Source organism: Trachypithecus francoisi, unplaced genomic scaffold (genome assembly GCF_009764315.1).
Source record: "Trachypithecus francoisi isolate TF-2019V2 unplaced genomic scaffold, Tfra_2.0 Lachesis_group21, whole genome shotgun sequence".
Taxonomy (NCBI): domain Eukaryota; kingdom Metazoa; phylum Chordata; class Mammalia; order Primates; family Cercopithecidae; genus Trachypithecus; species Trachypithecus francoisi.
The window spans coordinates 52,262,453-52,287,602 of record NW_022681467.1 but is presented as its reverse complement, the minus strand read 5'-3'; the positions used below and the strand labels follow the sequence as shown (position 1 = coordinate 52,287,602).

General features: G+C 46.6%; 3 protein-coding genes across 5 annotated transcripts in view; all 3 read right to left on the bottom strand.

Annotated features, from left to right (window-relative positions):
- LOC117068964 (protein FAM209B-like) overlaps nt 1-14,686 on the bottom strand; it is a 31,353-nt gene extending 16,667 nt beyond the window's left edge. Inside the window, exon 1 of the mRNA XM_033186813.1 lies at nt 14,595-14,686. The gene's annotated coding sequence lies outside the window, so the exon portion shown is untranslated. The remainder of the gene's footprint in view (nt 1-14,594) is intronic.
- Nucleotides 12,803-14,680, bottom strand: LOC117068966 (protein FAM209A-like). Its single transcript, XM_033186815.1, has 2 exons — nt 13,915-14,680; nt 12,803-13,159 (listed from the first exon to the last, which is right to left on the bottom strand). Exons 1-2 carry the CDS (start codon nt 14,485-14,487, stop codon nt 12,896-12,898), a joined length of 837 nt encoding a protein of 278 aa, XP_033042706.1. The 5' UTR covers nt 14,488-14,680; the 3' UTR covers nt 12,803-12,895.
- RTF2 (replication termination factor 2) overlaps nt 12,821-25,150 on the bottom strand; it is a 57,896-nt gene continuing 45,566 nt past the window's right edge. For 2 of the 3 annotated variants that reach the window (XM_033186808.1, XM_033186811.1), the window contains 3 exons: nt 22,116-22,170; nt 21,904-21,999; nt 20,210-21,003 (listed from right to left, as the gene is read on the bottom strand). In XM_033186808.1, the coding sequence (XP_033042699.1) occupies nt 20,825-21,003; nt 21,904-21,999; nt 22,116-22,170 (330 nt within the window). In that variant the 3' untranslated portion in view covers nt 20,210-20,824. Of the gene's footprint in view, nt 13,160-20,209; nt 21,004-21,903; nt 22,000-22,115; nt 22,171-25,150 lie in introns of those variants that run through there. The other variant, XM_033186809.1, reaches the window with a different exon arrangement.

Genomic DNA, 25,150 nt, shown 5'->3' with positions numbered 1-25,150 from the left:
CTCTTTGGATTGACATCACCTGGCGCATGCCTGGTTGGTCTGCACCTTCCCGGGCGCCAGCTGCATCTTCGCGCACATGGGAAAAGTTGGTGAAGAAGAACCCGGAAATGCGCCATCTTGCCTCCGTTCGTCCAAACACCCTGTAGACTGCATGCTGTAGGTTCTTCTTCCCACCCACTGCACCTGAAGCGAAGACTCTTGACAGTGTGCTTTTTCTGCAGCAGTATAGTTTCCAAAACAAGTTTCCATTTCATAATAGATATTCACTTAAAACTTGAGTGTGGCATTATGGAAACAGGGCTTAGCAATGACTTTGAAAGCCGCGTGGAAAGTTAGTGCGATCGAGTGGAAATCGCATGACGTTTGGGCGATCTGAGTCCAAGTGCTCCAACTGACTTAATGGGGCAGTCCACGGAGAGCCCCCTGTTCTGTCTCCTGTGTAACATGGGGACATAGGGCTGAGTTGCCTCCCTCCTTGCTGAAGGATGCTGAGGATGCTGCAGCGAAACATGGTTTTCTGGAAGAGCTAGAGTGCTCAAAGAGGTTGTTTAATTCACTGTTTTCCAGTCCTCAGGCTGTGACTTCTTAGTGGGTTGTAAATTCAATTTACTAGGTTATACTAGGTAAGAAAAAAGAAAACTCGAAAATACCAGAGGGCAGGCGTGTACAGTAGCTGTCCTGTCTTGAAACTTTGATTTCTGTGTGTGATTCTTGTGTGCATGTGTGAGCATATTGGGTTACCATGCACAACCCATTAAAATGAGTCCAAAAAGTATGGGAAGTAGTGGTCTGATTTGCACGTGTCTTGGTCTACTTGAGTGTGCCTGAATCCTTAAGAAACAGCAAGGATGATGTTGGCAGGTAGGTGGAAATCCACCTGGGTGTGTCTGCAGTTACTAAATCTCGATAGAACTGGGACAAAAGTCAAATGACTTTTAATATTTCATTCTCAGAAGTCCTTTTCTTTTTTTCTTTTTTTTTTTTTTGAGGCGGAGTCTTGCTCTGTCGCCCAGGCTGGAGTGCAGTGACTGGATCTTGGCTCACTACAAGCTCCGCCTCCCGGGTTTACGCCATTCTCCTGCCAGGATGGTCTCGATCTCCTGACCTCGTGATCCGCCCGTCTCGGCCTCCCAAAGTGCTGGGATTACAGGCTTGAGCCACCGCGCCTGGCCTCAGAAGTCCTTTTCATAGTTTTGGGAAAGTTTTCTCCTTTTTTTCTTTTTATTATTTTTTAAAATCTCCATCTTACAGATGGGGATGAGAAAATTTTCTTAATCTTTTTTTTTTTATTATAAAATCTAGGCTGGGGCTGGGCACAGTGGCTCACACCTGTAATCCCAGTACTTTGGGAGGCCAAGGTGGGTGGATTGCTTGAGCCCAGGAATTCGAGACTGGCCTGGGCAACATAGCAAGACCCCTGTCTCTACAAAGAAACAACAAATTAGCCCAGTGCAGTAGCACATGCTGCTAGTCCCAGCTGCTCAGGATGCTTTGGAGGGAGATTGCTTGAGCTCTGGGAGGTCGAGGCTGCAGTGAACCCTAATCATGCCTCTACACTCCAGCCTGGCAACAGAGCCATACCCTGTCTCAAAAAAAAAAAAAAAAAAAAAAAGGCATAAAATCTACCCATACATTTAAAGCTTTCTTTTTAATGAGCTCAGTGTTATTAAGTAAAAAGTGAACATGTCTTCACATCTAAATATCCCCCACTCCTTCAAAGCAACCATTTCTACCAGTTTGGTGTCTACTTTTTTTTGAGACAGAGTCTTGCTTTGTTGCCCAGACTGGAGTGCAGTGGTGTGATCTCAGCTCACTGCAACCTCTGCCTCCTTGTTGTTCAAGCAGTTCTCCCACCTTAGCCTCCCAAGTAGCTGGTATTACAAGCCTGTGCCACCATGCTCGGTTAATTTTCATATTTTTAGTAGAGATGGGGTTTCACCATGTTGGGCAGGCTGATCTTGAACTCCTGATGTCAAGTGATCTGCCTACCTTGGCCTTCCAAAGTGCTGGGGATTACAGGTGTGAGCCACCGTGCCTGGCCTTTTTTTTTTTTTTTTTTTTTTGAGCCCAGGTCTCACTCTGTTGATCAGGCTGGAGTACAGTGGCACGATCTTGGCTCAGTGCAGCCTCCAACTGCTAGGCTGAAATAATCCTCCCTTCTCAGCCTCCTGAGTAGCTGGGACTACAGGCATGTATCACCATGCCTGGCTAATTTTTGTTTTGAGACCAAGTCTCATTGTCACCCAGGTTGGCGTGCAGTGGCACAGTCTCGACTCACTGCAACCTCTGCCTCCCGGGCTGAAGTGATTCTCCTGCCTGAGCCTTCCCAGTAGCTGGGACTACAGGCATGCGCCACTATGCCCAGCTAATTTTGTGCATTTTTAGTAGAGTTGGGGCGTCACCATGTTGGCCATGCTTTCTTGAACTCCTGACCTCAAGTGATCCACCTGCCTCAGTCTCCCAAAGTGCTGGGATTACAGGCGTGAACCACTATGCCTAATTTTTGTATTTTTGTAGAGATGGGCTCTCACTATGTTGCACAGGCCGATCTTCAACTTCTGGGCTCAAACAGCTCACCCTCCTTGACCTCTCGAAGTGCTGGGATTACAGGCGTGAGCTACTGCACCCAGCCTGGTGTCTGTATTGTTGAGATTTTGCCCGTGCATAGAGATGGCGGGTATTTCTGAGTGTGTAAAATCTTGCTCGGCATTCCGGTCATCACTGACGGCTTTCTCTGCAACTGGAGGAAGACCTAGCTTGTTATTTCCAAATCCCCCCAGCATGGGCATCCCGTAGGTTTTTTCAGTCATTCCCCCCTTGATGGTCATTTCAGACAGTGTCGCTGTTCACGTTGTGGAGCTTTGTCTGTGCGGATCTGTATGGGACAGATCCTCAGGCAGCGTGGGGAGTCAGAGTTCTCTATGTCGCTGCCCGTCCCCCTCTTCCTGGCTTCTGTGCTTCCTGGGCTTGGTGTCACCTCCCCGCTGTTGCCTCTCGGTAACACCAGCAATGGGTCTCCCAGACCTCCAGTCACGGAGGGCAATTGACTTGGGCCTGGCTCCCGGGCTCTGAAGCTTGTCACCTTGTTCACCAGAGGCCACACTGCCATGGCCACTCCCACCTAGTGACGGAATACCCAGGGAGGCGCAGGTAGGTCTTGAGGGGCTGTGGTCTTCCTGAGCTTCCCTTAGGCCACAGGGCCAGCAGCACAGGACGCTCTCCAGAGCGTTCTCTCACTGGAGCAGTCCCTGAAAACTAGAGGCACATGCAGAGCCCGCTTGGGGTCACTGCTGCTGGGAGCCTTGGATTGATCTTTCCCTTTGCACGTTTGCTGGCCCAGCTCCTGGTAGGCTGGGAGCAACCAGCTGGCACCCAGGGCTGTAGATGCATAGCTACTCCCACGGGCGTGGCCTCAGGGCAGACCTGTGTGGGGCTGTGTGGAGGCTGGGCCCTCCTCTCCTCTGCCCTGGCCACTCCTTGCTCCCTGGCCCCCTCCTTCCCGATCACAAACCTCCAGGGTCCTCTTTGGCGCCGTTCTCCTTGCTCAGCTTGCCTGCCCAGGCTGATAAGTGCGCCTTCCTGAGGATATATTCCCCTTGCCCCCTCCGGGAAGATGCTGCCTATTGAGGACCGCGCCGGGGGTGGTGAAGAATGAACAGATACAAGAGACAAAGACAAACAGAGAACATGGCGGCCGCGCGCAGAGCCTCCGCCTCACTTTATTTATACTCCATAAACCTCACGTCAGCAGAAATAACACAATGCAAAACAAACTTTCTCTACCCGGATGTAACCTTCTGCTTAGTTCCTTGTCTCTAGGCTCTTCCTTATTTGTCTGCCTTGTTGGCGCCAACTGGAGTTCATTAAAAGTTCAACTGGAGATACTGTCCTTGAGCCCTATCTATTCTTAGCATATTGTTTTCAATGGCCCCTGCATTTCCCCCTTTTTGTTTTGCCTCAATCCTAGAAAGGTAGCCCATACTTGTTCCTGTTTTTTCCTTTGTTTTTGGATGCGACGGAGGGAGCATCAGATTACCAGGAGAAGTAGACTCAATCCAAGCGCCCAAAGCAATATACTTCCAGAGATTGTAGAAATCCATGTTTTCATCTGGGTCCATGGGTTAAGAGCAGCAAGGCGTTGACCCAGCTCCTGCATAGTAGCTGCTCCGGACAATACATGTAATTGTTGTTGAAATGCTTCGGAAATGTTTTGAGTGAGTTTTTGGATGTCCACACTAATATTTTTATGGCCTATTAATAGTTTTCGGATTTTAGTCCAATTTTGAGAGATATTAAAAGGCACAGGTGTTATGCAAAATTGAGTAGAGTTCCAATCACATTGCAGTGTTATCCGAGTACTGAGGACAGTGAGCTGATCTCCAAGCCACGTTAAGGCTTGTTCCACGTTGTCCAATCTTTCAGCGAGTTGGGAGTCAATGTTCCGTTGTTGCAGCCACAACCGGTGAGATTGTTCGTGCCATTGCTGTACAAATTCAGCATTTTGTATGCTTTGATGTAGCGCGAGCCCTGCCACAGCTGCAGTGGAGGCAATGGCAACAAGGCTCATCACCAAGGCAATTATAAGTCCAAGGGCACGACGGGTCCGCTGAAGGGAAGTCCAAATATAAGTCTCAAGAGGTGATGCCCCCCACGGTTGCGTAAGGTTGACAGGTAGCCAAATTTCCTTACGAGCCCTGAGGATATAAATATCCCCCGTAAAACTGCGCCACCAGGAATGATTGAGGCAAGACAAAAATGTACACGTATCTTTACAATTAACAATCCCCGTATCATTATCCCACGTTAAGTTCCCCGCTAATAATAGGTAAGGCTTTCGGACACAAGCAATAATATATCGGGAGGTATTCCAACGTAAGTGAATATGAAAGGAGCTCTTCGGGTTAGAAAGATTAAGGGACATATTTCCCACAAAAGTACTAATAGCATCACCTGCAGCTAATAACTTCCAAAGATGACTCTGTACTTGTAAAGAGTGTTTAAGATGAGGCATAGGTGGTGACAAGCCTCCTTCATGCCATACCAAGGTCTCATTACCATCAGCGGCAATACTTTTATTTACCCGGTGCCATTTCAAAGGTATGTGACTAAATTTTGTTTGAAAATCACCGTGCACACTTCAGTCAGTTACTTGCAGCCCATTGTACTCTATTAAAATCCGGGGCTTAGTTCCCCAGCAGTGCTGCCACTCCAGCACCTCAATATTAGGGGAAACCTCTGGGATAGGACAAAAAGGTAAGGAACTAGGAATAGTCTCATTACTATATACAGTATGGTTATACTGAAAGCTTCTAGTTACAATAGTAACAGCGTTAGCAGCCACATGGCTATGATTATAGCGAACAGCCCAAGCTTCATGCGATTTCCAGAGACAATGAGGACTATTTCCCATGCAAATCGGAAGTCCTTCCACTCCAAACTGATATGTGCTGTTTATTATTCCCGTTTCCCATTCTATGTTGTCATTATCCATATAGGGGGACAGCATTCAAGTAGTGTCATTGGTGAAAACCTTAATTTCCGCCTCCCCCCAGGCGACTCCCTGATACAAGGGTGGAAAGGGAATATAAGTCCAATATTCATACAAAGCCTCACTAAGGGAAATAAGTCCCCTGCCGAGGCACATCCAACAAAAGAAGAGGTGCATGCTGAGTCCAGTTTTCTTTTCAACAGGGTTTTAGTCGCCTTGTAGGAAACCACTCAGGTCCGCTCCCTGTAAGGATAAGAGCATAGCCCCGTCCCTGTTTTAGAACTTGCCCTTGAGCATACTTACCCTCTTCATTAGGATACCAAACCCTTAAATTGTCAGTGGGGACTATCGCCGAGGGAGGTGAGGAAAGATGAGTTACGGCAGCGGAGTCCTGCAATTGTCTCCATTGATTCAAAAAATTTAAGGTAAAAAGAACCTTCAGTATCTGGTTTCTGGGGGACTCATTTCCCCCTTTTTGTTTTTGCAGCTGCGTTTTTAAGGTTAAATTTGCGCGCTCAATAATGGCTTGACCTTGACTGTTGCCCGGGATACCGGTGAGATGTCGAATATTGTATTGCTGTAAGAAAATTTGCAATTTACGAGAGACATAGGCAGGGGCATTATCAGTTTTAAGTATAAGAGGAATGCCCATGATGGCAAAACAAGCTAAGAGATGAGTAATAACAGAGTCAGCTTTTTCAGATGGCAAAGGAGTTGCCCATTGAAAATGAGAGAAACTATCAATGGTATGATGAACATACTTTAATCGTCCGAAAGAAGGGGCATGTGTAACATCCATTTGCCAGATCTGATTAACTTGAGTACCTTGTGGATTAAACCCCAGGATGGAAAGATGGAATGCTTAAAGGAGCACAAGAAGGACAAGCTCAGATAAGAGAACGAGCTTGTTTATGAGTTAAATGAAACCGTTGTTGAAGGCCAGAACTATTAGTGTGATGTAGAGCATGTTCTTGTTCTGCAGCCTGCAGGTGGCTGATTAAAAGCGAATCAATTTGCGTATTACCATGAACTAGCGGTCCAGGAAGTTGAGAATGAGAACGAAGATGAGTAATGAATAAAGGAGCCCGACGTTGGCTCAAAGTAGAGGACAACAAAGAAAAGAGTTTTTGAAGAGAAGAAGTAGCACAAAGAGGTAGAGTGGCCTGAGAAATATAAGAAGTAACATAAACGGCGTATCGAGAATCACTAACAATGTTACAACTGGTGATAGGGAAATCAAGTAAAACCATAAGGATAGCAAACAGTTCTCCCTGTTGTACCGAGAGATAAGGATAAACTGTAACTCGAGATTGATGAACAGTCCAATATCCAGCCTTACCATTGCTACTAGCATCAGTAAAAAAGGTAGGACCTTGAACAGGAAATACAGATAGTGGTGAGAAAGGTAACACAGAATGCTGCCTGAAAAATGAAAAGATCGGAGACTTAGGATATTGGGTAGAAAATTGTCCAACAAATGAGGCGCAAGCAACTTGCCAAGAATCAGAAGTGGCAAGGAGATAAGTAATCTGACTATGAGTGAATTGAGAGATAATTAAGGAAGGATCTCCTCCCCAGAGTTGTTGACAGCGATGTCGTCCTTTGATGATTAATTCAGCTAAACGATCAACATAAGTAGTCAAGCGTTTAGATGTTTTGTTGGACAAAAAGATCCATTCTAACGGCCGATTTGTTTGATGAATCATTCCTGTGGGAGAATGTAAAGTGTGAAATAAACACAAGGAAAGGGGAACGTCAGGAAGGATATAATGTAAATGGGCTTTTTGAAGCTGCTCTTCTACCAGCTGGAGTTCCTGTAAAGCCAAAGGAGTTAAATGACGTGGGCTGTCCAAGTGACTGTCTCCTTCTAGAATAGAAAAAAGATGTTGTAACCGATACGTTGGTATTCCTAAAACAGGACGCATCCAATTAATGTCTCCTAAAAGCTTTTGAAAGTCCTTTAATGTTTTTAAATGATCGCGTCGAATTTGAATTTTTTGGGGTCGAATATTTCGTGCTCCTAAGGTATAACCTAAATATTGAATAGGAAAATCCATTTGAATTTTTTCTGGGGCAATATTAAGTGAGTAAAAAGAAAGCTGAGTTTGTAACGATGCAAAAGCATCTTGCTGCTTTTCTTTGGTGGGTGCAGCAAGAAGAATGTCATCCATATAATGATATAAAAGAACAGAAGGATGACACTTTCGAACAGGATCCAGGGCCCGATGAACAAATTCTTGACACAAGGTAGGGCTGTTTAACATGCCTTGAGGTAAAACTTTCCATTGATATCGCGAAAGTGGCTGAGAATTATTAAAAACAGGGACAGAGAAGGCAAAACGCTCACAATCCTTTTGATGCAAAGGAATAGAGAAAAAACAATCCTTTAAATCAATAACCATGAGCAACCAATCTTGAGGAATCATAGAAGGATTAGGAAGGCCAGGTTGTAAAGATCCCATGGGTTGAATACATGCATTAATAGCACGGAGATCTGTTAATAGTCTCCATTTACCGCTTTTTTTCTTTATCACAAAGACAGGGGAATTCCATGGAGAAGTACTAGGCTCTGTATGACCTAAGGATAATTGTTCCTGAACTAAGTTTTCCAAGGCCTCAAGCTTTTCACGTGTTAAAGGCCACTGTTCAATCCATATAGGAACATTAGTTTTCCATGTCAAAGGAAGGGCTTGAGGCTCTGAACAGTGGCTACATGTTTAAAGATTTTTCAAGGGGATTGTAGCCCATGCGGAACATCATATTCTTGGCAGAATTAGAGACATGAGGAATAGAAATAAAAGCTCCAAATTGTTGCAATAAATCTCGCCCCCATAAGTTTAGGGCAATAGGAACAATATAAAACTGAACTTGGGCCACTTGACCATCCGGCCCTCGACAACTCAAGAATTGAGAACTTTGATACACCTCAGAGGCAGAACCTAATCCGGTAAGAGAAACAGCAACAGGCTGTTTAGGCCACTGTAAAGGCCACTGGTTGGAGGCAATAATAGAAACGTCAGCTCCAGTGTCGACCAAGCCCTGAAAAATTTGTCCCTCTACTTCGAGGGGAAACAAAGGTTTTTGTTGAGTTACTAAAGTTTCCCAAAAAATATGTTTACCTGTGCTTCCAAAACCTCCGGTTCTTTCTTGCCTCCGTGAAGGAAACTGAAAATAGGCTAGTACAAGGAGTTGTGCAATCCGCCGCCCCCCTTTAGGGGATATGGGTTTATGAGTCTGTGCCATAATTTGAATTTCCTCTTTATAATCAGAATCTATAACTCCCAAATGAACTTGTAAACCCTGTAGAATACTACTACTACTGCGTCCTATAAGTAATCCAACAGTATGCGGAGGTAATGGCCCAAAAACACCTGTAGGCAATTTAACAATCCCCATTTCTGGGGTAAGTTCGATGGCCTGTAAAATCGCCACATCAGCAGCGGCGCTACCGGAAGTAGCAGAGAAAAGCTGAGCTACTGAAAATTGGGGGTTAACACTGACTGACTGGCCTGCTGATGCTGGACCCCCGAGCTGACTGGAAATTGCAAATGAAGAGGGCTTGTATTGTTGTTGGGGCCCCGAGCTGAAGGGCCCCTTTGCAAGTTTCCCGATCCGGAGATTAAAAGATTACCATCTTTGTCCACCTTAGAGTGACATTCATTAGTCCAGTGTCACCCTTTGCCGCAACGACGACAGGGCTCAGTGGGAAGCTTTTTAGATCCTACTCTTGAGGAGTCGCTCTTATTAGATAGTTCACGGCACTCCTTTTTAAAATGACCAGTCTTTCCACATTGGAAGCAAACTCCCTTTTTTCCCATGAGTGCCTTAGATAAAGTTCCAGCAAACAATTGTGCATTATAGGCAGCCCCTCCCACTCCTGCACAGGCTCTAATAAAATCTTCTATTTGTAACTTTCCAGCAGCCTTGAGAGGACGCAACAACCTCTGACATTCCTGATTAGCATTCTCGAAGGCTAGTGTGGTTATCAGGATTTTGCCTGCAGCCCCACTACCCACAGTCTTTATTACAGCATCTTGGAGCCGAGCAACAAAATCAGGATAAGGTTCATTGGCACCCTGCAAAACCTTAACAAAAGACAAGGCAGTTTTCCCCGATGGTTCTACTTTACACCAAGCCTTTAAAAACAGTCCTTTAACTTGTGATAATGCCACGTCATCGAGTCCAGATTGAGCCGCTACGGTAGCAAACTGACCAGTACCTGTTAATTGCTCCTCTGTTGGCCCTGGAGGATTTCTAGCGGCATTACAGCGAGCCTGTTTTTTGGCATCTTCCAGCCACCAACTGCGTAGCTGAAGCCACCGAGCGTGGTCCAAAACAGCCTTCCCCAAGGTCTCCCAATCAAGAGGCAAAAACAAATTCTCAGAAGAGAAAGAATCTAAAAGCCCTATGACAAAGGGGGATTGAGGGCCATAATTAGCAACAGCTGCCTTCATTTCTTTAAGGAACTTAAATTGAAGGACATTATACTGTACATTTATACCTCCTTGAGGAAATTGATCATTAGGACCAAAAGGTTGCCTAGTAATGGGAAACAATTATAGAGGATCCTCATCCTCTTGAGAATCCAATACCTCAATTACAGCTTTAGCAGTAGAAGCAGGGACAGCAAAAACCGTGCCTGAACGAGGCAACATTTCCACCGGTGGTGGCGGTGGGGGAAAACTGTCCTCCTCCTCCACCTTGGGTGCCGATGGGGGTGGATGGACCACAGGAAAAGTAAAAACAGGAGTGGGTGGAGGAGAAGGCTGAGGGGGAGATAACTGTAATTGTAAAATTTGTTGTAGCAACTGGACAACTGGCTGAAGCTCCTTTTGAATTTCTGATTCCTTTTCATGAGACACATCATTAGACAAAGGACCGTTTCCACCAGCTACAGGATTATCTAAAGAAGGGGAAATGGCTATCGGAGACTTCGAAGACTCCTCATCCCCATTTCCCCCTTTTTCAGAGTCTGTCTCTAAGAGTTCCAAAGCTTGGGTAATAGAAGCACAAAGGGCCCATAAAGGTGCCGACATTACATCACCGCGCTGGTGTGCTTGACGAAGGGTCTTAACAACCTGTTGCCAATCTCGTTTATTTAATTGCACTTTAGTTTGATATTGAAACCAATAGCAATGTTGTTCCACATGAGCAAACAATTTTTGCAGAGTTCTCTCTTTTGTATCAACCCCAATCGAAAGTAAAAGCCCTTGTAATAATCTTAAATATTCTGAGGCCAAGGAACTGGAATTCCCCATAATGAAAGCTTAAGAAGGTTCCCCTGAACAATCCCCGCGTTTTACCTGCTCCTAGGGGGTTCCCCTTCTTGTTCCCCACTACTCACCCGTGTGGACCCTGCTCGCTGCGCCACCTATTGAGGACCACGCTGGGGGTGGTGGAGAATGAACAGACACGAGACAAAGACAAACAGAGAACATGGCGGCCGCGCGCAGAGCCCCCGCCTCACTTTATTTATACTCCATAAACCTCACGTCAGCAGAAATAACACAATGCAAAACAAACTTTCTCTACCCAGATGTAACCTTCTGCTGAGTTCCTTGTCTCTAGGCTCTTCCTTACTTGTCTGCCTTCTTGGCGCCTACTGGAGTTCATTAAAAGTTCAGCTGGAGATACTGTCCTTGAGCCCTATCTATTCTTAGCATATTGTTTTCAATGGCCCCTGCAGCTGCCCACCCTTCAGGGCCCGGGGTTGGGACCCTCGAGGGGTGCCTATGCCTTCGAGGCAGGGCCTCCTTCCCCTGAGGCCCCGGGCATCTGGGCTGCTCTCTGCCCTGCCTCTGTCTCCTGTGAAGCCATGGCCTCCTGCCTCATGGTCTTGGTCTCCCCTGGGCCCTGGGTGACTTGGATGCTTGTGAGGGTGACAGCACTGGTCAGCTGGGTACTGGCCCCAGAGATGCCCACGCACTAATTCCTGGGACCTGTGGGCCTGCTTTCATGTGGCAAGAGACATTTTGCAGATGAATTAAATTAAGGATTTTAAGATGAGCCTCCTGGCTCCAGGAGGGCGGGTCACCATTCTCCAAGAAAGGGAACCTGGGCCCCTTGGGGAAGTGGCTGATTCCAGGATGAAGGCAGGCAATGAACCAGATGAGCATGGAGTGTCTTGGGTTGCCAGAAAGTAAGGAATTGCTCAGAAGAGGAAGGGGCTCGCTCACAGAACACAAGTGCCAACCCAAAGGAGCTCCTAATGCCAAAGGTGGGAAAGGTGGAGCCAGAAAGTAATGAAAATATCAGATTATTTAGAATAAAATAAACACCTGTAAGTCTATACTGAAATCCATCCATCAATAAACGGTGAAGGAACAGCTCTTACAGCAGAATTCCAATCAATAAAGAATGTAGGAGGGAGGCAAATTGAAATCAAGCACCTAAGTATGTACAGAGATGCCATCAGCCGCAGTAACATGTAAAATGCCCACGTTTTGAATAAGTAGGATAAAGAACATGTCATCTAATCTGGGAGCTCCTGGTTAGCACATTTGTATCCAAAAATCCAATGGCATAGAATGAACGAATTCTTTCTCCCTTTTCTTTTTTGTTAACTTAAAATAATAGAGAAGAGGTCTCACTGTGTTGCCCAGGCTGGTTTCAAACTCCTGGGCTCAATCAGTCCTCCTGCCTCAGCTTCCCAATGTACTAAGATTACAGGTGTGAACCACCGTGCCCAGCCTCTCCCTTTTTTTTTTTTCTTTTTTCTTTTGAGACAGTCTCGCTCTGTCGCCCAGGCTGGAGTGCAATGGTGCAATCTCAGCTCACTGCAACCTCTGCCTCCTGGGTTCGAGCGATTCTTCTGTGTCATCCCTTTTTTTTTTTTTTTAAATCCAACTATTGACAAATGAAACTGCTGGTTTGGTAGAAGGAAAAATCAATATACGGAACCTTTGAAATGCAATGAGTGAAAGGACTCTTGTGAGAGAATCAGATGACTCTAGAATACACACCTCCTAACTGAATCATTTTACCATTTAAAAACTATCATTAAAGCCGTCTTTTGTAATATATCAGAGATAAAAAGCAGTTCTGTATCTTGCACAAATACACTATAGAGAACAAGAGTTTGTATGGAAATGACGTCAGCATCTTATCCCAGATTTCCCTAGCTCCGTCATCCACCCGCGGCCATTGCACGGAAGCCCGAGCTCATCATATACTATTATGTAGCTTTCGGTGCTCTTCTCACCACCCACAGCTCTAGAGGACGTGAGAGAGGCAAAAACAAAACCATCACTGCTGTGGCTGCTGGTCTCACATTCACTTTTTCTTCTAGTGAAAAAAGAAGCAAGATCTCAAATGTGGAAGTTCTTTTTTTCAGAATACTTTTATTAGTTTGCATACAGTTTGTTAACACTCAACTTTTTTCTCTCCTACTTTGACACACAAATCCATTCAGCTAGAGCTTTCTTCTCCCCATATGTCATAGATCATGACATGTGGATGTGTGGGTGTCTCTGACCTTCGAAGCTTGAGGTTACTGACATTGCCTGTTGCCATGGCACCTTTAAGACTCCGCACTTCAGACACAAATCTCGCAAGCTCCACGTCGAGTTCGTGGAAGGTATTGAATGCACAGTCTTTGTTGAGGGAAGCATTGTTTTTTTCCTTTAATGGAGAGTGAAATTGGCCGCCTAGAAGGCCAGGAGGACTCTGCTTCTGTCAAGAAAGATACTCAAGGTCAGTAATATTGTGAACTTTGCTGGTTTTGACACAGTTCCTGTTACAACAGCAGACCTGAGTAGTTGCAAGGAAGTCCATACTGCCCACAAAGCTGAAAATATTCACACCCTCCCCGGCCCTTTACAGGAAGGGTTTGCCGATCCCTGCTCTAATCAGTTTGGGCACAGTATTATGAAGTGCTGGGTCCTTTCTACGGGAGAACACACTTTCTCTCCCCTTCCCTTTCTACCTGAAAGAGTTGTTTGTGGTCACTTTGAGGACCAGCTCAAACTACCTTACACCTTTATCTCTTCAGCACAAGTCTCATATTTTGTTGGGATAATGATACCATTTCCATTTAGCTCAGAATTTTGTAGTAAGTCAAACACTAGCAAAAATTTAAAAAGCAAGGGACAGTGAATCTGGCCCTGCAAATAATTTTGACCTTCTGAAACACACCATAAGTTCTTGAATCTCTCCTACATTTGAAAAAATCCATCTAACCAGAAAATCTATGAGCCAGTAAGCAGAAGTCATCTTCCACTGTTTGTCCCAGTATCTGTGGATCTGGGGACTATTGTCTTCACGAAGGATACATCAGGAAGTGAATTTGCCAGCTTTGCCCAGGACCATGAGGTCGGTTCGTTATATGTAACAGTCCCGCCTAGACTCACTAGAACATCCGTTTCCCTGAGATTCCTGAGATTGAATCAATATGGTGTAAAAAAAAAAATGGAGCCATCCTTACTTACCTTATTCTTCTCATTGTCTCTTTGATACTTCAGTATCACAAACAGCACAACAACAAACAAAAACCAGAGCCCTTTGCTCCCAAGCCAGCCTTGGGCGTGCTCTGGTAGATTCTGCAGAATCCAAAAGTGCCCTTTGCACGGCACCTTCCCCTGGGGTTCGCTAGTTTTCTCTCTCAGAAAAGAGAACATAGAGGCATAGCTGCAGGTGAGGCACAGAAGCAGGACCAGGAACCATTTCAGCGTCCACATGGTGAGCAGAGATGGGGAAGGGAGATGCTCATAATGGGTTTGCTTGTCCTCGCAACTGGGAGACTGGGCACCTGGTGCCAGGCTCTTGGTGATGTCACAGAGGCCCTGAGCTGAGGCCACCCTGGCCATTGTGATGATTTCAGGACAGAGGTTAATGGGGCTCACAGGGGTCACCCAGGAGGAGGACTCAAAGGGAGATGGGGGCATTTCCAGCAGGCAGTAAGAGAGGATGGGGTAAGAGAGAGAGGATGGGCATGACGGGGTGCCAATTCCCTGCCAGGGGACTCTTTCCAACCCTGGAGCTTTGCTGGGAGAGGCCATCATGTTTTTTTCATTTGTTTGATGCAGACATTGTGATGAGCAGAGGGAGATGCCATGTGCCCCATGGAGCTGAATTAAATGGGAGAGAAAGGTATTAAACCACAGGCTACCTACAAACTCAGAGCCACCTATGTGGTTTTTTGTTTTTGGTTTTTTTGAGACGGAGTTTTCCTCTTGTTGCCCAGATGGGAGTGCAATGGCGTGATCTCAGCTCACCACAACCTCTGCCTCCCGGGTTCAAGCCATTCTCCTGCCTCAGTCTCACAAGTAGCTGGGATTACAGGCATGTGCCACCACGCTTGGCTAATTTTGTTAGTAGAGATGGGGTTTCTCCACGTTGGTCAGGCTGATCTCGAACTTTCGACCTCAGGTGATCCACCTGCCTTGGCCTCCTAAAGTGCTGGGATTACAGGTGTGAGCCACCGCGCCTGGCCCACCTATGTGTTTTGTTTGGCCTACATTGTTTTTAAAAATTGTCAGTACTTAAATATTGGGGGGCATTTCACTTTAAAACTCCAAATTCTGGCTTCCTTTGAAAATATGGGAGGTCCAGAAACACTGGGTCCACACCCTCATAGAACCAGTCTCTGCTGCAGCCAAGTGAAACCATTCTGTCTGTGGCCATATTCCCTCCACAGTCCCCACCACTCACTGTTACCTCACACCATCACTGACTGTAGCGGTGTGTGCCCACCCTGGGTTAAGAGTATACTTTGGGCCGGGTGTGGTGGCTCACACCTGTAATCCCAGCACTCTGGGAGGCCAAGGCAGGTGGATCACCTGAGGTCAGGAGTTCGAGAATAGCCTGGCCAACATGGTGAAACCCCATGTCTACTAAAAATACAAAAATTAGCCCAGCATGGTGGCGTATGCCTGTAGGCCCAGCTACTTGGGAAGCTGAGGCAGGAGAATTGCTTGAACCTGGGAGGCAGAGATTGCAGTGAACTGAGATCGCACTACTGCACTCTAGCCCGGGCAACAGAGTGAGACTCCATCTCAGGAGGAAAAAAACAAGAGTATACTTTGATTAAAATTGTGATAAGAAAAGGAAGCTAATTTAGAGCCTAGCACGAGGGGACTGCTCTACACTAGGTTATTCAGGAAGAATTTCCAGAAAAAGATGGTCGAGTAGAGCGGGGGAGATGATTAGGAGTTGGTAGGTAAAATGGGAAGGGGCTGAATCCCCTAAGTGAGAAGGAACAGCCGGCTTGACAACTGAGGCCAAGGCTGGGAACAAACCTAGGACTCCACGGTATACCAGAACCCATGAGTTCTTTAAAATGACATGAAACAAGAAATCCTGGGTGCTGGAACGCACGGCTTGTACTTGTTCCCCTGGGTCATCTGTAGAGCTGTCTTCCTGAGGAAGGCTCTGATTCGCAGGTTTACTCCCGAGGAGCAGAACTTTATGCTGCATAGGAAATAATCAAAGGTCTGCTGGGCACCTTCGCTGTGCCTTAAAGTACTGAGCTCTGTGGAGTGACAAAGTAGTTCTGCAAGACTATGACCGGGGCGGTGGCTCACGCCCGTAATTCCAGCACTTTGGGAGGCCAAGGCATGCAGATCACCTAAGGTCAAGGAGTTTGAGGCCAGCCTGACCAACATGGTGAAACCCTGTCTCCACTAAAAATAAAAACAAATTAGCCAGGTGTTTTGGTGCACACCTGTAATCTCAGCTACTCGGGAGGCTGAAGCAGAATCGCTTGAATCCAGGAGGCAGTGGTTGCAGTAAGCTGAGATGACGCCACTGCACTCCAGCCTGGGCAACAGTGCGACTCTCTCTCAAGAAAAAACAAAAAATAGTTCTGCAAGACTATTTTAGAAAACCAAAAGGGGAAAATGGTGTTGGGCTGTGCTGCACAGTTTCTTCCTCCCTGAGTGTGGTACAGTGTCGGCTGGGGCTTGGGGCTTCTTGCCAGAGACTGTCTGGGCAGACGGAGAGAGATCAAATCTCCGGGTTGATCAGAAGACGGGCACTTCTCTTCTTACAAGTGCCCACTGAGCTCGGCAGCTACTGCCTGGAATTACGCCCACTGTAGAGGCAGCTGCCCTGATGACCAGGGCCTTGGGCCACCCTGTGACCTCAGTTTAGAGGTCTGTCCTTGGCATCGTGCTGCTCCCTGTCCCCAGTCTTCCCCATTCCAGCAGCTTTGAGGGATGGCTAATTATTTTCAGGGGCCCCCATGTCCATACACAGCCTGTGTCATTTTTTTGAGATAGGGTCTTGCTGTGTCACCCAGACTGGAGTGCGGTGGGATGATCTTGGCTCACTGCAGCCTCAATAATTTTTAGTTTTTGTTTTTTGGTAGAGACAGGGTCTGGATAATTTTTATTTAGTTTTTGGTAAAGACAGGGTCTCCCTCTGTTGCCCAGGCTAGTCTCAAACTCCTGGGCTCAAGCAGTCCTCCTGCTTCGGCCTCCCAAAGTGCTGGGACTGCAGGCAGGAGCCACAGCACTCAGCCAGCCTCTGTCTTAAGTCAGCTGGGAAGTTTGGTGGCTGTGGTGCAATGGAGCAGTAAGGGGCAAACAGATGTGGTTTACAGGAATGGCCTCAAACAACAGAAATGCTCAGTTTTGCCACGTGATTTTGTTATTTGGAAATGTTCACGTCTTTAATGGGGAATCGCTTTTTCCTATATGTATTCAAAAGTCTAGAGCACTCTCCAATAGAGCAGAACCAGTGGGAAAGCAGATCAGATCTTTGAGCCAAACTTCTGTCTGGGCTGTGGGGTGGGGTGGCATTCCTTTCATTCACTTTGGCACGGCTTTCATTTCATTTGTTGGAAATGAAGTGCTGTGGTGTGGTGGGAAGTCAGGGGCCCCAAACGGAGGGACCAGCTGAAGCCACGGCAGAAGAACATAAATTGTGAAGATTTCATGGGCATTTATCACTTCCCCAGTCAATACTCTTATAATTTCCTATGCCTGTCTTTAATCTCTTAATCCCATCATCTTTGTAAGCTGAGGATGTATGTCGCCTCAGGACCCTGTGATGATTGTGTTATCTGTACAAATCATAAAATGTGTGTCTGAACAATATGAAATCTGGGCATCCTAAAAGCCTAAGAGTGATTTTCAGGGAACAAGGGAGATAACCATAAGGACTGACTGCCTGCAAGGCTGGGCAGAACAGAGTCGTATTTCTCTTCTTGCAAAAGCGAATAGGAGAAATATCGCTGAATTCTTTTTCTTAGCAGGGAACAGCCGTGGGAAAAGAATGCATTCCCAGGGGGAGGTCTCTAAAATGGCCGCTGTGGGAGTGTCTGTCTCATGCTGTCGTAGATAAGGGATGAAATATGCCCTGGTCTCCTGCAGTGCCCCCAGGCCTGCTAGGATTGGGAAATTCCAGCCTGGTGAAATTCTAGTCAGACCGAAATTCTAGTCAGACCAGTTGTCTGCTCTCGAACCCTGTTTCCTGTTAAGATGTTTATCAATGACAATGCGTGCACAGTGGGACATGAAACCTCATCAGCAATTCTAATTTCACCCTGGACTTGTGATCTCGCTGTGCCCCCATTTGCCTTGTGATATTTTATTGCCTTTGAAGCATATGATCTCTGTGACCCACACCCTATTCGTACACTCCCTCCCCTTGGAAAATCGCTAATAAAAACTTGCAGGTTTTGCAGCTCGGGGGCATCACGAAACCTGCCGAGGTGATGTCACCCCTGGAGACCCAGCTGTAAAATTTCTTTTGTCCTCTTTCTCTTTATTTCTCAGACTGGCCGACACACAGGGAAAATAGAAAAGAACCTACGTTGAAATATTGGGGGCTGGTTCCCCTGGTACTGTGGGAAACTGAATAGATGCTATTTTGGAGAATTTCAACATCTTTTCAATTTTCTCCTCCCAGCTCCCTCCTTGGTGGAAAGCAGCTCGGGTCCTGGGGGTGGACAGGGGAGGAGGGAGAGCTAGGAGATGCTCCACTTTCCTCTTGGGCACAGCACCTCAACCCGTGGTCTCGGCGCCCTGGGTGGGAGCCTGCCGGAGCTGCCACTGATTCCTTCATTTGGTAAGGACTGAATGGGGAGAAGGTGCGGTGTGGCCAGGCAGAACTGCGATTCACCTCGCTGCTTTGGGCCTCAGGCACCTCACCTATAAAGTGGGGGATGGCCATCTTCCCATCACATTGGGTGGCTGGGGAGTCCCAGGGGGAGAAGCCTGTCAAGGGCTTGGCTGTTCAGTGAGCCCTAAAAGCAATGCGAATGATCAGCCCTCCCCAGCCGCTGATGTACTGAGGCCTCATGCCCAGCAGGAGCACAGATCATGGATACCTTCTTCCCTCATGCTGGCCAGGAGCCTTGAAGAGTGGTGCCTTAGCAAAATATTAAAGGCTGGCTAGAAATCTCCAAGGAAGCCCTGATCCCTCCTGCGTGGACAGTCCTGGGGGCAGCTGGAGGGAGGCCCCACAGCCTGTTTATTTCAGAGAGGCCCAAAGCAGAGGACTTTGAGATGCTGAAGTTTTGTGTTTCTGGTTTAGTTGCCAGAAAAAACTGGACACAGTCAATGAACTCAATGCAAAATAAAACTGATTCAGGCTAACATTAAGAAAACTGAACCTGGTAAAAATAATGGTCATTAAAAGAAAAAAATGCCTCATGATGGCAGAAGCTATAATTAGTAAAATGTGACTAAAAGGATTGATTGATGAAGTTTTCTCAGTAAAATTAAAATAGGGAAGAAGAGATAGTGATAGAAAATAGTGTTATCCAATTGAAGAAGGAAGTGATTGTTGTGAAAATAACACAACAGGCAGGGGAGCTCACGCCTGTAATCCTAGCACTTTGGAAGGCCGAGGTGGGCAGAGTGCTTGAGCCCAGGAGTTTAAGACCAGCCTGGGCAACATGGCGAAACCTCATCTCTACAAAAAATAGAAAAATTAGCCAGGTGCGGTAGTGTGCACCTATAATCCCAGCTACTCGGGAAGCTGAGGTGGGTGGATCACCTGAGTCCAGGAGGTCAAGGCTATGGTGAGCCATGATCAGGCCACTGTACTGCGGCCTGGATGACAGAGTGAGACCCTGTTTCAAAATTAAAAAAAAAAAAAAGAAAAAGGGAAATAACAATGAGAAAATGGCTGAATTTGGCTGTATAGAAAATTGGGGAAATTCAATGGCTAATTCAGGTTTGTTCTGCAAAAGTCCATGACAAAAATTCATCACTTAATGTGATTTTTATTAAAATGCTCTATACTCACAATGTCAAAATATCCTTGGGGCCAAAGCTTCCCATCACTGTGAAGCTGGGAACCACACAGGGTTTGAGAAAGAGCAGGGCCACACATGGTTCTCCCTTGCTGACCTCTCCCTGGAGTTCTCCCCATGTGTCTGTCTCCCACAGAAGCTGCCTGCTCACCTCCTACCATTCACCTCCCACAGGTCCTTCTCCTGCTTCTGAAGGAAACCCAGGGCCCCGGGGTCTGGTTTAGAGAAGCAGTCCCTATCTCAGTCATACCACCGTGTGCAGAAAGCCACGCAGAGGCCTGGGGCTCTTGGTTCTTCATTAGGAGTCTCATGAGAAGTTCCACTAACTATTGATGTCAACATACATTATAGGCAGATAAAATGCACCTCTTTTCGGGTACAATTCTCCCTTTACCATCTGCTGGAGGAGAGAAGGGTGGGTTCCTCTGACTTCATGGAATGACTCCTATAATCACCAATGCAGTGGCTGCAACGTTCTTACCCAAGCATGAGCAGAAGGTAGAAAAGATAAAAACACAGAGGAGAGAAGAGGCAGACCAGCTTTATTTTTGAACCCAATCACTGGGTGCCCAACCAAGACTCTGCTGTCTTCGAAATGATGAGATGGGGCAGACTCCCCTAATAGTATTTAGCTAGACCAACAAGGATCCTGGCTCCTCCCAGGGCTGTAGCAGAGGGACGAGGCTCTTCAAAGCTTCTAGTGGGCACAGTGTATTTGAAATCCATCCTTTCTAAAGCCCAGTTTCACTTGGCCTACTTAATTTATTGTTGGTAGCAAAATCATTAGAATTGTAGTTAATATGTGCCAACTCTGCACCAGTGAGGACTCTGGAGTCTCTTGTTACTGCAAGCATAAAAAGTGCAGCCCACAGGGCTTCCTGGCCATGGAAAGGACCAAATGCACCTGCAGGTGGAAGCAAGTATGACCTCGGGCCACTGTGCAGCTCCTCCCATGTCCCCCCTGGAATCCACACGCCTCACAGCAAGAGTGACCACACCATCTTGAACGCTGGCCAGGACAGCTTTATGACACAGAGCTAGAGAGAACACACAGCAGTGCACTCAGAGGTGCACAGCGACCTGCCTACGTGGAAACTAAACAACCTTCTGGGGCAGGAGCGGTGGCATTGTGGGCTTCAGAAGCAGTAGGACGTGTGGGTGACCCAGTGGGCTGACTCCTCCTTGGAGCGCTTGGCGGAGCTGTGAGTGGTAAAGAGGGACTTGTAGGCCTCGGATTCTTCACTGTCAGCGATGGACCTCTTTGTGGCTCCACACAGAGGCTTCCCAGCTTTTCCAGAAGAGCTCTCATTTGTTGCTAGAAAAATGAAGAGCCAGAACTGTCAGGGCTGGGATAAAGATGACTCTACACTTCGCATCCTCAGAAGGGAAGCGCGCCAGTCACTCTGTCCCAGACGTTCTCTTGCTGGCTGTGTGAGTGCTGATGGACATCATCTTAATTGCCAACTCCAGCAAAGCAGACACAGCACGACACATCTATCATTTACTGTCCCACCAACTACTTGCTCTGTCGCAGACGCTGGTCCCAGCCCCACGAATGACTTAGATTGCCCCAATGAGGCAGGGCCTGCGTTCCAGGGGAGGAAATGAGCACAGGAACCTGAGTGGCCATCCCATGCAGAGCTGGGATAGGAGCCTGTCAGCCTCCCTGGATGCTACTTAGAGGACAAGATCACACACTCTTAACAATCAATCTGTATTTTTCTTTTTGTGAAATATATGGTATTTTCTTTGAGTTAAAGAGAGTGAGTTTTAGGAGAAACTTTGATCCTTGGTCAAGAGGCAGCAGAGAGGGGACTCTGAGAGCCACACGTGGAGCCCACGAAAGCCCCAAGGGTAAAGAAACTGGGAGCATTCCCCGCAGGCCCTGAGCCACAGTCCATCTGACAGTCTCTGTGCAACATCTGAGCCAGTTCTCAGCACAGCCTTTTTTGCTTTGCACCAGGCGCTTGCTTACTCGAAGGAATCTAAACCACTAGCATTTGTGCCCAGACCCCATCAATCCTGCCAGGGCTCCTGATGAGGGTGTGTTCGTATTTCTTAGTTACCCCCCTAAAGAGAGTTCAGTGCGCTCTCTAGAGACATGACACAGGACAGGCTTGGATTTCCCATTCGCCCACTCCCGTGAAACCTCGACTCAGCCACCTGGGTTTCCAGCCTTCTCGAAACGGCTCCCTAGAGCTACAACAGGACCTACCTGTGCTTTTGGGAGCCAAGTTGTTTTTCTTCTCTCTAGAATCAAGGCTGGTTTCTTCAGGTTTCCCTGTCTTAACTTTTGATGGCCCTGGGGCTTCTGTAAAAGAAACAAAGTAGGCAAAGCAAAAACAATGCAAAACAAAGCACGAACATATTAGCAGACTGCCTTAGAGTCGTATTTTGTTAAAATAAGGATCGCTTGAAAGATCTTACCTTCACTGACATCTGGTTTTGAAACAGACTCTGCTGCCTTGGGTTTCTTTGTTTTCTATAAAAAGAAAGAATGTTGGAGGACGTGCTCAGATTCACTCCACTTCATCGTCAGTATGGCTGCCCATTGTCCCGGGGGTCCTGTCTGACCAGCCGATGCCAGTCACATGAGACAGTCAGTCACCTGAAGAAGACTTTTGAGGTTCCCTAACTCCTGAGTGTTCATCCTCTGCATGTGACTCCAGTCATGTACTTCTGCCTCACACAAAAATGTATCTGCACAGAGCTGCTCACTTTTATATTTACATCTCCCAAATCACATTTGCAAAAATTTCAAATGAGGCTGACAGATTTCAGTAATAAGGGCCAAGGTTGATGGTGACAATTGTATACAAAAGCGCACTTAAATGAATAACACAGAGTATATATGGGTATGTGAAGTCCAGCCAGCATAAACACGAACTAAATCTTGCACATTCCACTAACTTTTTTTCAAAGTTGTCAAACTGCTTTGGTATTTGTTATTCAAGTATAAGGCCTTGAGGTTTATATTAAAGACAGTTGAGCTAATTCTTCTAAACTCAAAACTACTCTTGTTAGATTTCCAGACACTAGAATTCTGTTACTCGTAATAGTTATTTTGATCAGCAATAATAAAATAAACCATTCTACAGTTACACAGCTGTGTTGGAACTGATTTAATCGTAGAAATGACACGTAAGACTATGTTCATTCAATTTACTTTAAAATGTCAATTTCCTAAGCATCCAAAAGGTGGCACTAAAGATAAGCAGCCTGATTACTTCAGCCATCCCCCAGCACTCAGCATTAAAGACAGACTCTCAGGCCTTGAATTTGTAACACATACATGCAATGTGATTTATAACAAAACATAAAGACCTTCTGCGCATCTCACACCTGCAATGCGAGCACTGACATCTGTGAAAACTGATACTCGGTCCTTCAAACAAGTAAGAGACCACTGTTTATTTCTAAGCCCTCCATTCATAGCTGAGGTTATTTGAAAAGCACAGGCAAGAAGGAGCTAGAGAGGAAACGTTCTATCTTGCTTCCAGCTGCAAATGTATTTGGGAAATATTGTGGTATCCTGGCAGCAGTAGCTGTGAGGTATTCCCAGCAGCTCTGGAGAATATTTTGCAGAGGGGGGCATGTTAGTCCCACTGGGCTTTCAATTAACTTGGCAGGAAACCTGTGACAGAAAACTCATGAAAGCAAAATGGTCAAAGGGAACATGGGTATTTCTAGTAGCTTCCTTTAAAATGCATTTTTCCCCTGTTGTGTGTGTGTGAGACAGAATCTCACTCTGTTGCCCAGGCTGCAGTGCAGTGGTGCGATCTTGGCTCACTGCAACCTCTGCCTCCCAGGTTCAAACAATTCTCCTGCCACAGCCTCCAGAGTAGATGGGATTACTGGTGCGCCCCACCACATCCAGCTATTTTTTGTATTTTTAGCAGAGATGGGGTCTCACCATGTTGGCCAGGCTGGTCTCGAACTCCTGACCTCAAGTGATCTGCTTGCCTCGGCCTCCCAAAGTGCTGGGATGACTGGTGTGAGCCACGGCACCCAGCCGCCCTTTTGTGTTTTTTAAAACTGAGCTAATCAATGGTAGCAATGAAGAACAGGGAGATGGCTTTTGGCAACTGTCCTTAGTTAAAAACTCCTCAAACTTAGTTTCCCTCTTTCTTCCCCTCTTACAATAATGGAATCATAGTAATTTAGAAAACCAACTTAGAATTAACACATTTTATATAAGATATACATGTATTTACTTTTCACCCTTAACACAGCATTTAAACGGCCAAGTGGCTTGTTTTTGTTTTTGTTTTTGTTTTGAGAGAGTCTGTCAGGCTGGAGTGCAGAAGTGCGATCTCAGCTCACTGCAACCTCAGCCTTCGGGGTTCAAGTGATTCCTCTGCTTCAGTCTCCCCAGTAACTGGGATTACAGGCACATGCCACTGCACCTGCCTACCAAATGGCTCTTTAAATAGTTCTTTTTTTTTTTTTTTTTTTTTTGAGACGGAGTCTTGCTCTGCCACCCAGGCTGGAGTGCAGTGGCCGGCTCTCAGCTCACTGCAAGCTCCGCCTCCCGGGTTCACGCCATCTCCTGTCTCAGCCTCCCGAGTAGCTGGGACTACAGGCGCCCGCCTCGTCGCCCGGCTAGTTTTTTGTATTTTTTAGTAGAGACGGGGTTTCACCGTATTAGCCCGGATGGTCTCGATCTCCTGACCTCGTGATCCGCCCGTCTCGGCCTCCCAAAGTGCTGGGATTACAGGCTTGAGCCACCGCGCCCGGCCTAAATAGTTCTTATGAATGTTGTATTAACATCTTATAATATTGCTCCATGGAGTACTTCTACCGGCATCTGAATTCAAAGTTTGGGCACAATTCCTTGACCTACAGAGCCATTTTCAGACATTATTTTCTACGTAAAGTCAAATGATGAGAGAAAATACAAATGCTTTTGGCTCTTTCTGATCAGTCTGGATCCATGCGTAATGATAATACTGCTACCATGTGCTCAAGCCTCGGCTTCTTTAAGCCTTACACCATGAATTACACATTATTCCAGGGTGATACGGTCCTGTCTTATCTGCTATGATTTTTTTTTTTTTTTTTTGAGATGGAGTCTTGCTCTGTCGCCCAGGCTGGAGTGCACTGACGTGATCTCGGCTCACTGTAAGCTCCACCTCCCGGGTTCACGCCATTCTCCTGCCTCAGCCTCCCGAGTAGCTGGGACTACATGTGCACGCCACCACGCCTGGCTAATTTTTTGTATTTTTTAGTGGAGACGGGGCTTCACCATGTTAGCGAAGATGGACTAGATCTCCTGACCTCGTGATCCGCCCACCTCAGCCTTCCAAAGTGCTGGGATTATAGGCAGGAGCCACCGCACCTGGCCTGTTATGATTTTTTAAAAACCCCAAACCTCTGAAAAATCTTCAGGTACTCCATCATTCTCGCCTCGGACTGGCACTGGTAAAACGCACGCCCACGTGAGGGCAGGCGATTTGTTTCAT

What these genes read in the sequence shown, in the direction of transcription:
- LOC117068966 (XM_033186815.1), bottom strand. Translation starts at nt 14,487, where the DNA reads ATGATGGCCTCTCCCAGCAAAGCTCCAGGGTTGGAAAGAGTCCCCTGG. An exon ending in GAGACAATGAGAAGAATAAG is followed by an intron (nt 13,160 to 13,914) that starts GTAAGTAAGGAT and finishes CTTTCTTGACAG; the next exon opens with AAGCAGAGTCCTCCTGGCCT.